The sequence below is a fragment of the Carettochelys insculpta genome, chromosome 31 (genome assembly GCF_033958435.1).
Source record: "Carettochelys insculpta isolate YL-2023 chromosome 31, ASM3395843v1, whole genome shotgun sequence".
NCBI lineage: Eukaryota > Metazoa > Chordata > Testudines > Carettochelyidae > Carettochelys > Carettochelys insculpta.
This window is the reverse complement of record NC_134167.1, coordinates 10,659,063-10,673,982: the sequence shown is the minus strand read 5'-3', so window position 1 is coordinate 10,673,982 and position 14,920 is coordinate 10,659,063. Positions and strand designations below refer to the sequence as shown.

The following is a 14,920-nucleotide window of genomic DNA, read 5'->3' as shown; positions in this document are numbered from 1 at the left end:
TCAGTTCTTAAGTTTTTTCAGTTCTTAAGTTTTTTCAACATGATTACTTTAAAAAAATAGGAAAGTATGTGACATGATTTCTCTCTTTTTTTTCCCACCTGTGTTTGGGCTCAAACTTATTTCCTTTTCCCTGCTTGTACGGATAATATTCAAAGTACATGTGGCTATGCCCTCCTGTAGATGAGGGCTAATTTCCCAACATTAAAATAGAGATAATAGGATTTGGCACTTAATAATAGAAGCTAACCCTTTTAGAATACTTTTACTATAAAAGCAATGATAAGTAAAAGCATTTAATGTTGAGAAGATTCACCTTGTTTTTAACTCCTCCTGTTTATGGGCTTCATGTAGTGACCACAAAGTATTAGATCTTTCCAGCCATCATTACCTTTGTCAGAATACACGCACTTACTGTGAATATACAGTTCTAATGACGACTGATTTCTCTCTCTCAAGGCATGTGAGAAAAATGGTGGATGTAAAAACTACACTACCTGCTGTGGGTTGAAAGGCCATGAGAGGCTCAGAAGCAAAATCTGAGTACAAGATAAACAGAATTATCAAAACCTAAATGAGAAATAAGAATAATGTTCAAGTTTGGAAAGGATATCTACCAGCTAGGCCTACGTTTTCAATCTAAGAATCCTTTTGAAGTCAGACGCAAGTAAGGGATGTGATTTTTCCCCTCCATAAATTATTCAGCATCCACAATTCCAACAGAAATCAATGCGAGTTGAGGGTTCTCAACTATTTAAAAACACACTAGAAATTTATTTGTGTGCCCAAACAGGAATTAGGTTCTCAAGCAAGCCTTTTATTTCTTTAGATTCTAGCAGGACTAAGTCATGTATACTTTCCTCTTGGGTATTGTCCACAAATACTTTGGACATTCTCATACAGCTGATAGCCAACATTTTCAGGGTGAATTAGAAAATATTCCTGGCAGAAGAGAAAGATTAAGGAGCAGTGCACTGTTAAGTCAACTTAAATGATTTATTCACAAGTTGTCACTGTTTCTATCCTTGTTACAGTGTACAAAGGGTTCTATCCTTTTCTGACAACAGTAACATTAAAAAAATAGGCTACCTAAAGAGGCAAGTTCTTACTTTGCATCCATAAATCTATACAGAGAAATTCAAGGTTTCAACAGACAAACATAAAAACCAAACCAATACATACAAAACTAATAGTGCGTACATCTTATCCTTTACTTGGATCAGTTAAACACCAGCTTGGAAATTAATCCCTAGCTCTCAGCTCCTATTCTGGATCCTGTGACCTTGTTAACTGATGTGAAGTTTGTGTTAGCATGTGTAACTCAAAAGGCACTCAAAGGTCACAAGGTTCCTGAGCTTAAGTGGGATACAGATTCCCAATGAAAAGTTAAAACAAGAAGTTACAAAAAGCCAAAAATAATTTAAAAACTGATATTTGGTATACACAAAGATATTAGGAGTCAACTGAATCCTTGCTGGAAGTTATGATTATGTCAACAGAACCATTCATAAAGGGTGGACAATACACCTTTGTAGACATCTCAGTACATCAAAACAATGCATTTCTGAATGAACTTGTCTGAAAATTTCAGACTTCTTACTGTTAGAACAAAAAACAAGGAACAGAATATAAAAAATATTTTCCACAAAGTTTAAAAAAAAAAAATGGCCTAAGCCCAAGAAAAACAATATACACGACACGTGGAAAGCTTAAAAACAAAAAAAGGATCAGGAAAACTGTACAACAGTTAAATAACTATAAAGAAAAGGGAAAAAACAGCCCTGATCTAAGGGCCACTAGAGTCAGTGGAATTTGGAGATCTCTATTTACAGTTCTATTAAAAAGACCCTGTGGTCAGCAATGGAAAGCTTTTTTACCCAAATCTATCACGTAATCAGAAAATTTACAGATTGAAAACGACTCTATGAATGAAGCATTACTAATCTGTTAGGTTCAGATTTTGCCCTACTCCTCACCCCAAACAACACAAAAAGCTCAAACAAACTGGTAACAGATTTGATACAAACTTGGAATGACTGTTCTCTGGTAACACAGAACAGAAAATACAAGTGAAAAAATTAATGGTATAACTAGTTTTAGCCTATGTGGTTTGAGATCTTTCTTTCAAATATGCATAGGAATATACTGAGGATAAAGAGTAGCTGTATATATATCTGCTACAGTATAAGGCCTTTTTTTATTTATCATAGCTCTGTTCATCAACAGGGCATTTAACTTAAAGCAGGAATAAAAGTTATAAAAGTGCTATTGTGTTCCACTGAACAGGCGACTCAGTTTTATGGGTTATATAGTAGTCCATCGCTCTCAGTTCTCTTCTCTGGTGATGTATATAAGAAGTTACAGCAGATATAAAGAGGGAAGATCAGAAGTCTGCTGTCCAAGTTCATTACAACTTGTTCCTGTAAAGCAAACATAAAAGCAACATTTTCAAGGGTTTTTATTTTTGTTCAGTATGAATTATTGTTCTAAAGTGTTGTATAAATAGCTGCACGTAATTGTATAAATAGCTGCACATAATTTTACAGGTGCTAAAACAGATTCAAGTGAAGCAGCAAGACTGGCGATTCCATCTAACTGTGCATTGACCTCAAAGTCACAGAACTTACAACATTTTATAAATTTGCAGCACTGGTATAAAGAAAAAACCCAATAAATTAATCCAAGGTTATATAATTCATTCCCATTCCTTCATTAGACATTATCAGCAACTTTAAAAAGAAATTTTATTATACCTCAACTTTGCCAAGACGTTCTCTAACCTGCCAACTTTCTCCCTATCTCACTCCTAAAAATCCCAGAATGAGGATCAGCTAGAGAAGGGGGAGGGCCAAACCATCAAAGAGCCCCCACAGGCAATCTATTTGACAGTTAGAGGTTTCAACAGACTGAATAAATCTAGGCTGTTACAGTTAGGATGTGCTACAATTTCTTGGCAGTGGAACTACCAAAATATTTTTGTTTAAGTCACCCTCACAATGAATTTGAGGCCATTATATTTGGAAATTACAAGGAAACAAAACTTGCATGCATGTGCCATGCACATGTTGCCATAATCAGGATATAAAAGGAACTGACAGTAAGATACTATACAAGAAAACATGTTCCCTCTCAGACTACAGACCCAAAAGTGGAAGACATCTACATGTTATTTATAACAGAAAACAAACTTTGGGGAAGAACACCACAACCACCACCAAGAATTCTAACCAAACTATGCAACTTATTTCTAACAGAAAGGCTTCAAATTGGTCATTAAAGCCAGGAATAAAATTCAACTAAATATTCTGGACCTCTTTCTCCCATTTAAACAAGGAATATTAACTTCAATTACATGTGGCAGAAATATTTTAAATTACATCTCTGCCATTAAAAAATGTAATTGATTTTTTTTCAAAAGGGCACAGATGATATTCTCAACTGTTTTGATGCTTTGACTTACTATTGGGTTTAAAAATAAACACAAAAACATACCTGATCTTTCTCGAGGGTTAGGATCTGATATCCTGTGGTTCTACTGCAAATAAGTTTCCCACTGCTGTCAAAAGAGGCTAGACGTAACCTAGGGATATAACGAAAGTTAAATTATTTGATTAGGCTCCTGTAGCTTATTCTTCTGACGCTACAGGAAGAAACAGGAGCATATACTGCCATGGAGCACAATTTTGTCCCAATTAAGTTGTCATCTGTTAGGAAGCCCACTCCAAAAGGAAATTGGTTGGAATACTGGCATTAAATTAAAACTTATGTATGAATTATTAGCCATTTCTTACCTGAATGCTATATTTCTCCGTGGTTGCAGACTGACTGACCCACTGCATGGCTGATTCAGTGTGTTTCGTTTGAAAATGATGTAACGATTTGTATAAGTGACAAGCAGGTCAAAGCCAAAGTTGAACCCAGTCCATCGCCAGCAGTACTAAAGAAGAGAGAAAATGCGTAAGGCCTATTTTATTTCAGTGGGCTATACCCATGGTGTCGTCCAACATGCTAGTCACAAGCCACATGTGGCTATTTGGCCAATTGAGGGGCTAGTTGGCTTCTAGTGCAGGCCAACCCTTCAAAAGCTTTGCTTAGGTATCAATAACCAGAATTTAGCAAACAATTCTGCATAGTAAGAAAACATATGACTATATCTGCAGGTGTGCTGATTCTCCACAATGCAACCACTTTTCAGAGCAGAACTACATTATTTTACAGATGGTGTTATTCACATTGTATTATAAAATCAGTTTGAAAAGCTTATGATTTTCATTACTTTGCAAAAGTTACATTTACACATCTCAGGAGTTTCCAACAACAAATGAACTTCATATTCCCTTTCTAAAAATGCTCTGTATTCAGATTTAGTTTCAAGGATGATGACTTAAGTAATATTTTGTTAGAAAGTTGGAAAGCTGACAAATACTTCACTAAGAAGGAGATTTATTTGTGAAAGTATTTTTAATATAATCTTCCTTTTTGGTGCATTTGCTAAAAAAAGCCACTGAACTTTTTTTTTTCAGAAAATACTCAAGACTTTCATGATAGCTTCGTTTTTTAAGTATTAAAGCATGATGTATACTTACATCACCATCCTTTCCAAGCTTTCTACCACACCTCATGCTGTTTCCTTCAAGTTCTTCTTTATTGATTTCTTGCGGCCTATGAATGCACGTAGACCATTTTGAGAATGATTAGACAATTCGTTGTTTACATGTAAGAAGAAAGATGAGTAACAGCAGCAAGAAAATGCTCTGGGGAATTTCAGCGTAAGTCAGCTCTGAAGACAGCATACAAGTCAGTTTCTTATTGTATTTTGATGTGATGTGCTTTCTCTAAATACAAGCTTTTGAGTTTAATTTTTAACCAGCTCTTGCTTCTAGTTCAGCTGTGCTTCCGAATTCATGCAATACAGGTCATCAAGGCAAAAAAAAAAAAAGACTGAAAAGCACCTAAGTTTAAAAGTGAACACTGCTTGCATTTCTCCAGCCCAACGAAGAATAAAGACACTGGAAGCTTCTGCCTCAATCACTGAAGGTTTTTAGTAGCATACACAAGATTCACAAACCAGCGTAAGTTTCCCGAGGGCACATTCCAATCAAGGAACCCTGTTAAAATTCAATTCAAGGTTGTAGCATGGACAGGAATCTAGAAAGGTCAGTACCTAATGGGGTTAAATACTTGTACATGAGCTATTCATACTAAGTTTTACCTGTAGGTCACGTGGAACAAATGGAATGCAAGTAAGTTCTCTAGCTTTGTTATTTTTGTAAAGTAAAGTAGATGCACTCATAGTATTTACCTGCAATTCAGAAAGATTACACAGAGACAGATCATCTACCAGAATAACTGGGCCATCCAAACTAATGGATCATGTAACTTAAAGCTGCCATCTGACTGTGGGACTTTGCAGAAAAGCAGCACAACCAAGATCCCCCAAAGAGGGGCTGGCATGAAGGACAGCAAGGCTACCTGGGTGGGTAAGTAGCTGGTCTAAATCCAAACATAACCCTTTAAATATAAAAGCATAAAGAACACCTATTTAACATACTGTGTGACATCTCAGTGTCAGAGCTGGAACCGAGGAGTCCTGACTTTATTGCTGTAACTACAATGTGGTTCAGCCTCCCTGCTGTGGATGCAACTGTACCAGTATAAACTACATTTAAATTGTTATAGATATTCCAATACGGGAATAATGATATCCACATTAGGGGTTGATTTTGTATCAACTACTTTAGTTTAAAAAAAAAAAAAAAAACAAAAAACCATACCCCTAACCAAAACAGCTATTCAGGTACAAAAAGCTATATATAGATGAGACTTCAAAAAAGTAAGTTTTAGCCATTAAGAATCTTACGCAGTCTGGCTTTAAAAACATATACTGCACTTAGTTATATAAGCATTTTCCATCCTACAAGTCTCCAAGGAACAGTGAAACCACAAAAATTAAATCACTATAAGAAAGGAATACATATACTAAATTACTATTAAAAATCCTAAAGTAGTCAAATACAGCAATAAAATCCACAACTGGCCACAGACCGCATTTCTTGCCATTATAAACAACATGTGCTTGTAACCACTGCACTGAAAATATCAAAGTAGTCTGTGACCTTTTTCCAGATTTTATAGAGTACTAGTCAAAGGGAGTTTAAATACATTATAAAGACATGTCTAATTGTAATTTTTAAATGGGATAAAAACATTACAAAATTGTCCATAGAGTTAATTTTTATTTATAATATCCTAGCTAGCTGATAGTCGATCAAATATATTAACAATATTTGGCAACGAAAACATGCACTGTGGACACAGAGCTACCTTCTTCCTGGCAGAACAGTGGTTATTTTCAAAATCATGAATAAGTTTCTACTTATACATTAGCCTCTTATTAATATTCACTTCAACTAGTTACAAAAATTCAAAAAGCAACTATTCAACAAGTTATCCTAACCACTTAAACAGCATTACTTCTTATTTACATCTTCACACAAGAATCAAAGATCACCCTTTGGAATTAAAAAGCAGCAGGTTTAAAAAAAAAAAAAAACCAAACAAACAAGAAGAACTTCTTCGCATCATCTGTGGAACATATTGCCAAGGAACATTTGTGGAGACCAAAAGAATAACTGGATTCCAAAAAAAGATCTAAGCTCCTGGAAGATAGAGCCATAAGTGGCTATTAGGCAAGATTATCATGGATGCAACCCCGTGCTCTGATCATCCCCAACCTCTGACTGCCACAATATGTGAGTGGATCACTCAGGCCTGCTCTACATTGGGAATCAAAGTCAATCCCAGATACACAATTCTAGCCATGTCATTAGTGTAGCTAGATCCAACGTATCAGGACTGACTTTGTACTCTTGTGTAGATCACGGCTCTTTGGGCTCACACTGACATTCCTTACTCCACACAGCAGCGTGCAGTACCAGGGTTGACGGCCAAGCCCAGAGAAAAAGATTTTGCCATGTCTTCACTGATGCAGCAAAATCAAACTACAGAGGATCGATCGTGGTGCATCAAACCTGTGTTCAGTATAGACACAACATCAGTTACTGTCCTGTTCATTCCCTCTGAAGTTCCTGCAATTGGCCACCATTGGAAGATGGTATCCCAGGCTGGAGGGATCACTGGTCTGATCCAGAATGGCTGATCTTATGTAATAAGGAGTCCAATAGACTTTAATTTCCACTTTAGTTTACCTGGTTAAATATTCAGAATTAAAATAGACTAACCTGCAGCTTCAAAGAGTCAGTTTCCTCAAACTACAGTAGGCATGAATATCTATGTCAGGACACAAAACCACATTAATGCTAACATAAAAAGTCAATCTACTTAGGGTTTAATGTATGTAAGAGATGTTTTGATGACTGGATCCAGTACTATGTGATGTTTTAAGAAGGCATCAGAAAGTTCAAGGCCATTAAGTTGCACACTGCTTTAACGAAGTGAGAAGCATTGTTTTGGCCTCTCAAGTACAGCAAAACATTGAAATAATGCAGCTTTGATCTATCACACAAGGGCACTTTTAATGCAAAATCATTTTCATTTCTGTAGTCTCAAAACAGCATGTGCTCATTAAACTGTGCACCAGATGGGATATGAAAAAGCTACATCACTTCATGAAGCTGACAAAACAGTTTTCACATTTTGTTCATATTATCTGGTTTGTGGTTTTGGTTAACTCTTCAGGAGATGTCCTCTAGCTGGTCTGGATAAAATATGGTGAATTTATTCTTTTACCGGCAAATTTGCCTTTTAACTGCCAAATACTTCCTTCCAATGAAGCAATACCTGGCATCTTTTCTAATTTGAAATACTAATAAGGTACGACAGTTGCCTCTGTCCTGGGTCCCAGGAGGAGATGCTCTACTGCCAGGCAATGGAACCTGTGGACCTGCAAATCCAGAAATCTGGCTCTCTCTGGGATTTTTAATATCACAGACCCTCATTATGAGATTTAAAGTGCCAAAACACAGTGCAAAGGCAGCAATATCTCCCTCCTACACAAATCCACATCAGAAGGGAATAACAAGAAGAGATTAGCTAATTTTAATAAAATCCAGACAAACATTGTTCAATAAAATTAGCTAAGGCACTGCTGAAAAATCCTTAGGACACATCACCTTCTAATGCAAACTTATACAATATTCGCTAATTAAACTCTGAAAATATATTCTCCAAATCACACTCCAGTGCTACCTACCGTTAAACAAATACAATATTAGAAAGCTATAAATGGAATACATGATGCAGAAAAAAAATCTAAAAATATACTAGTGCTGTTGATTAACAAGTGCAACTTACAAACGTAGATTTTTTTTGTTACGTAAAACTGCGCTCAAACAAAACAATATAAAACTTTAGAGTCTAAGTCTGCTCTGTGCTATTTCTTGCTCAGCTTTTCACTAAGACAAACAAGTTTGTTCACATTTATGGTAGGTAATGCTGTTTAGTTACAATGTCACCTGAAAGAGAGAACAGGTCCTTGCATGGCACTTATGTAGGCAGAGTTGTGAAGTATTTACATGCCAAGTTAATCTTTTATATAATCCTTCACGCTTCAGCCACCATTTCAGAGGGCATGCTTCTACGCTGATGTAAAAAAGTGACATATTAGTTTTATTTGTGACTGAACTTCTTGGAGAAAAATTGTATCTCTTGTTCTGTTTTTACCAGCATTCTTACATATCTGTCACATGGTACCAGTATTGGATGACAATACAGCACATTTTTTTTTCCAGTAATGCTCTCACAGTAGATTTGACAAAATGAAAAGAAGGTACCAATATGAGACTTCTAAAAATAGCTACAGCACTGGACCCAAGGTTTAAGACTCAGAAGAGCCATCCAAAATCTGACATGGAAGTGATGTGCAGCATGCTCTCAGAAGACTTAAAAAAAAAAAAAAAAAAAGAGTATACACCTTCTGTTGTTTTGCATCTGACCCAATAATTAAAATGTACATACATCAGTCTGCTCTGGATCATTGCTAACCAGAACCCCTTGTCAGCATGGATGCATGCCCTCTGGAAGCATGAAGGGACACATAAATCTTTAGTAACAGCAACAAAGGGTCCTGTGGCACCTTATAGACTAACAGAAAAGTTTTGAGCATGAGCTTTCGTGAGCACAGACTCACTCCAACATCTGACGGAGTGAGTCTGTGCTCACGAAAGCTCATGCTCAAAACTTTTCTGTTAGTCTATAAGGTGCCACAGGACCCTTCGTTGCTGTTACAGATCCAGACTAACACGCTACCCCTCCGATATATAAATCTTTAGTGCAGCTGACACAAATATCTTGTATCTCAGCTACAACAGTACCATGCAAATACCCATTTTCACTTTTAGATGACACTGTAAGCTGGAAGTGGGCAGCATTATCCTGCAAATTTTAACCAAACTTGTTTGCCTGAGTATTTGGTGGAGCAAAAGATAGGACTGAGTAGACTTGTAAGCTCTGAACTTATACACTTTTATTTTTGAAGACAGTTTTTTTTTTTGTACAGAATTCTACATCTAAGTTCAACTTTCATGATAAAGAGACTGTACTAAAGTACTTGTTTTAGGTGAACTGAAAAATACTTCGTGTGTTTTACAAATACTTGCATTACAATCAAATATAAATCAAGCACTGTGTACTTCATATTGTGTCCTACTTGAAATCAATATATTTGAAAATACAAAAACATCCAAAACATTTAAATAAATGGTATTCTATTATTGTTTAATCAGATAATTGGGATTAATTTTTCATTTGCTTAACAGCTTTAAAATCAATGTGTCCCCTGAGATGCCTGGATTCATAGACAATGGTACTTGTTAAACACATTTTTTCCTGTGAAACAAAACAGGTATAATTGTTTGTTTCAAAAGGTTAAGCTAACAGCTTCTTTCATTTTAATGTTGGATGTGATCCAGAAAGGCAACAAAAAGCAAAAAGCCTTTTAAGCAGTACATATCAGATAGCAGATATTACTATCAATAATGTTTCAACAGCAACAGCACCACTGAAGTAACCCTATGCGCAAGTAACTTTATCTGTCTTGTTTTCAGTAATATTTGACTTCAGGAGGAGAAAAGCAACAGCTTAATATGAGGTCTCAAGCCTAATAACAGCTGTAACACTCACTGTGGAATGTTTTATTAAATGCTAGATAGAAAATGCCAGAGCTCTTGTGTATTTGGAAAAATATTCAGTTCTTGCAATACACTTGATTTAATGTAACATTAAAAACTAATAAAAATTACTTCATAACTGCACACTATTTGCCCTTCTGAGATAAGGCTGTTTTGAAGAAGCATCTGACGAGAAAATGAAGAAAAAAGAAAATCAAGCATACTGTAGGCCTGCCCAGTACACGTGTGTATTTTCTAAACTGACAGATGCTGGATTGATAGAACTGATGCAAGAAAATCTAAGTAAAAAGGGAGGCAAAAGGCAGGCCACAAAACTAAAATAGCATTAGTTATTGCTATAAATCAACAGCTCCACAGAACCCTCTAACACTGAACAGGCTACAAAAGCATCGTTATCCTCTCCCTTCATCCCCATCCTGCCTCAGTTTCCATATCTATACAGAAATGAAGTGACCTGTTCAAGTTCAGACAATACATCAGTGAATAAAAGCAACACCACACTCCTCCTGGTCTCTAGATACTAAGGCTGTACCTACACTAGGAAATGAAGTTGAATTTATTAACGGTGCCTTTATACTACTAGACTTTATGAAGTCGATGGTGAGTGTTCGCATGTATAGAAAGATGACACAGTGTTCCTCCCTCCCCGCCCATTACCTTTGCTAAGTGCACTGTATGTACTTATCCCACAGTTCCTGCACCTCCTGTTGCCTTCTCGGTTTCTGTGCCAGTGTGCTACGGAGGGGGGGGAAAAAAAAATGCACCGCGAGTGGTTGTGGGTGTCTAGTATCCCAGAGTGCATTGCCCTCACTCCATGCTCCCTTTGAAAACAAACTGCCAAATGCATTTTCATTCCTCTTTGGCACAGCCTGCCCATCACACACACCATTACAAGGCTATTGGGCCAGTCCTGAGAAATGTAAAATGCAAAAATAAAAATTTGAAAGTTTCAATTTGAAGCTATTGAAAAGCTGATTTTTGGTATTGTTGAAACGCTTCACTTTGAAAATGTTATCGATGTGCTTCATTCTGACCCAGCATTTGCATGGTGCTGGTGGGTCGAGATGGAGAGCCCAGCAGCCACGTGGTGTGGGGAGGGGAGGGGGCTCTCAAGCTGGAGCGCTCGGCAGCTGCATAGCATGTTTGTGTGCGTTTGGGGGCGGGGGCGGGGTGCCTCAAGCTGAAGAGCCTGGCAGCCATGTGTGTGGGAGAGGGGTCTGAGCTGTGTGGTACAGCCAGAGAGCCCAGCAGCCATGTGGTGCGGAGGGACAGCTACAGAGCCCAGGCTGATTCTGGCTCACCTGGAGAGCAGCGGAGGTGAAAGTGATGGTCAGAATGGACATGTTTGGGGCATTGTAGGATACTTCTGGAGGCTAATAAAAGCAAATTAAATACTGTGCCTACATTAGCATTAAGTCAACCCTGCAAATTCGAATTTGATATTACTCCTCATGAAAAAGCTGGAATAGAAAAATTGGATTTTAAAGGGTCCTAAGGTCAATCTTTTGAAACTTGTACTGAAGAAACACACATTATAAAATAGACCTAACTCCCTTTAAATTGACTTTACACTATAGTGTAGACACAACCTAAGATGATTGGTCCAATTTTAGTTATAACTTCATAAGGCACAGCACCTTAATATTAACCAGCTTCTACTGATCAGGGTTAGGCTATCCAATTTTATATGTCTGTTATTCTGATTAGTATATTACATAAAGAACTCTCCCACCCTGAACAGAGAAAAGTAAAGTAATTACCATTCTGTTTAGGTGGTTAGCCAGTACAAGAACACTTTGACCACTAAGCCTAAATCCTGGGTTAACCAACATATTTTTGAGGAGGCAGGGTCATCAAATCCATGTAACTGAAAGCATATGAATAAAATAAAATAAAAGCATCTAAATGAAAGAATTCCTGGGGAGCCGACAGGAAAACTGAGCTCGTAATGCAAATGGGGAAAGATAAAAACAAACTACAGCCATGCAAGGAGCACTGCAATATGTTTAAAAACAGACTACACAAAAAAAAGTTAGGGACAATTCAAAACTCAAAAATGCAGTGGCAAAATCAAAATAAATAACTTAGCAGCCAATTTCAAAAAATGTATCTGGCTTCTTGCTATACAAGCTCTTCAAAATTTCCAACTAAAACAGCTACTGCTAGTGATTTGCATGGAAGCAACATACTATTTTCTAAGTAAAAATCTATAGATTTATTTCTGAAAATAAAATGAATAAAAAGGAAGGACTGTAGTCATGACAGCTGAGAGAAAAAAATGTTTCTCATTATATACACTCTTAAAGGCTGAGAGCTATCCTAGTATCTACCCAATTAAAAATTATTCTATGACCTTGTTTATCCTATGCACTCTCCTTTATCCATTCAGCCACATGCAATGGGGGGAGGAAGGATAAAGTTCAGGTCTGCGTATTTTCCTTTTTTTCCCTCCCCAAAACTGATTACAAAGTCATTATTTCACATCCTCGAAGAACATGATAATACAATACAAATGGTGACAAATACCAGGCAGTATGAAAAAAAGCCACAAAATATCCATCTATAAGCTATAATATAGAAAGCAAGTTCTCAATCTATTTTGAAGATGACCAGAAATGGACCAGATGAAAGTGAGTGAAACAGACTGCTCCATAAAGAACTGTGTATGCCTGAAGTTTAAAGTAACTGAGTTAGCCTCCTTTTCTTATGTTGATGAAAACTAACATTTATACACATCAGAGACTATATGGGAAAGAGATTCTACTTAAAATAATCAATAAAAGAAAACCTGTAATGTACCTACCCAATATCATTGTCTTGTTCTGCTCTGAGCATGGCAAACCACTGCTGTTTGTAAACAGAGGACAGCCATTCTAAAATTAAAAAAATATAAATAAATGTGGGGATTTCTTTGGAGGTGGGAAAGGGGATATTTACAGAACATTTAAAATCAGGAAATAAAATTATACTGAGATGAAAACGTTTTTTATTCATTAAAAAGCCAAATGACATTTTCACTGGCATGCCCACCTCTAAGACTTATCTGAACTATTTTAAGCTGCAAGTACCAATAAAATGATCCTGCTCAAAAATGACAAAGTAACATACAGCACTACCTGAGCCTTTTGTTATCATATCAGCAACATTCTCTCTGAACTACAAAGGTAAATAGATTTTTTTCCCACCCCTATACCAAAAAGAAGTGCTACAAAATACCATTCAACTACAGCTAACTGGTTGATAGCATACTTCACACAATACATCTCAAAAATGATAATTAGATGTACAACAGAACAAAGGCAATCTTCTATACATCCAGTAGTCCTGACACAGTTTCAAGTGAAAGATCATGCACTCAAAAACATAAAACTGAAATGTAAGAGCTGTGAAGATTCAAGCAGTTACACTCAAAGGAAATGGAAGGATAATTGTTTATATAACACTTTTCGTTTTTACATCTCACATTGCTTCACAATGTTCAATGTACAGGCGGGACCAGACCAGTCCAGAATGAGGGACTTTGCTGGACAAAGGGTGGTCCCAATGCCAGCCCCTCAGCACTTCTGGCCCAGGCTCCACATCCTGCAGGGGCTGCCACAACTCCCCCGTTGCACAGCTCGCTCACCAAAGCGGCTCCCCACCACTCCCTGGCCCAACTAGCAGCTGCCTGGCCAACGCTGGGCCGTAACTTTCCAGCTCTGGCGGCAGCCCTCTGGCCACTGCTGGGCCCCACACCACCTGCTGGCCCCTGCGGTCCAGCACCATCCATGGTCCAATGCTACTGGATCAGAAAGTACTGGCTTTCAGAGGTACAGCCTGTATTTATCTTACCACCCCATACGGTAGGAAGGCCTTATCCCCATTTCAGAATTGGGGAACTGAGGCATAGAGAGGGTAAGTGACTTGGCCAAGGTAACAGCAAATCCACAGCTGAGGAGGGAGCTGAACCTAGGTTTCCACATACTCTAAGCCAAATACCAGCCTTCAGGCTGGATCTGGTTCACCAGGGTTAGTATCTGGTGGGCTCCCAACTCTATATTTACCTGTGGAGGCACAGGTATCTGATGATCACAGCTCTCATGGGCCATGGATCATCCTTCACAGTTATGAGAGTGGCATCCCAGCCCATGCTACTCCTATTTGCAGTCAACTTGTAGCCAACGAGAGCTGAAATCACCCAACACATAAAGAGGTATGTAAATATAGTGGCAGTGGCCCACCAGGGACTAACTGTCCTGCAATCTTGTTTTACAAGAACAGGACAATTCTCAGGCAAAACATTAAAGATGGTTAAAGCAGCAGAGGGCAACCTGCAGCCCACTAGTGTTTTGTTTGGCCCACAAGACTTATTTACCAAAGCCCACATGATTTCTAGCCCACAAGAACTTATGCCAAAATAAATGTTTTTGTTTTTTGCTGAAATAGACTAACATAGCTACCCCTCAAATTGTGCTGGGTTTAGTCTGCTTAGATTTTTTTTCCCCTAACAGAATCATCAAGTGACAGACACAAAGCAAGCGCAGATGAAGTGAGATGCATGCCAATTGCACACTACATTGACTGTGAGAGCTGTGTGTTCCCTCCCACGTGCAGCCAATCAAATCACTGCCATGGTCCAATCAGAACACCCTGCAAATTCTAGATACACAAATGCATTTAGCAAAATTACTCTATCCCAGGAGAACATACAACAATCTTGCTCCCCGTGGAGATGAAGGAGGGGCACTCGCGAGGGCCACTCGCAAGCCCAGGGTGCCCATCACTGGGCAACCTAG

The 14,920-nt window shown here is 37.8% G+C and overlaps 1 protein-coding gene across 3 annotated transcripts in view; it reads right to left on the bottom strand.

Annotated features, from left to right (window-relative positions):
• Positions 1–815: 815 nt before the first annotated feature.
• GMCL1 (germ cell-less 1, spermatogenesis associated) overlaps positions 816–14,920 on the bottom strand; it is a 32,283-nt gene continuing 18,178 nt past the window's right edge. For 2 of the 3 annotated variants that reach the window (XM_074981823.1, XM_074981824.1), the window contains exons 10-14: positions 12,949–13,018; positions 4,584–4,659; positions 3,789–3,934; positions 3,490–3,577; positions 817–2,417 (exon numbers count right to left, since the gene is read on the bottom strand). In XM_074981823.1, coding sequence (XP_074837924.1) covers positions 2,295–2,417; positions 3,490–3,577; positions 3,789–3,934; positions 4,584–4,659; positions 12,949–13,018 — 503 coding nt within the window. In that variant the 3' untranslated portion in view covers positions 817–2,294. Of the gene's footprint in view, positions 2,418–3,489; positions 3,578–3,788; positions 3,935–4,583; positions 4,660–12,948; positions 13,019–14,920 lie in introns of all 3 variants that reach the window. The other variant, XM_074981822.1, reaches the window with a different exon arrangement.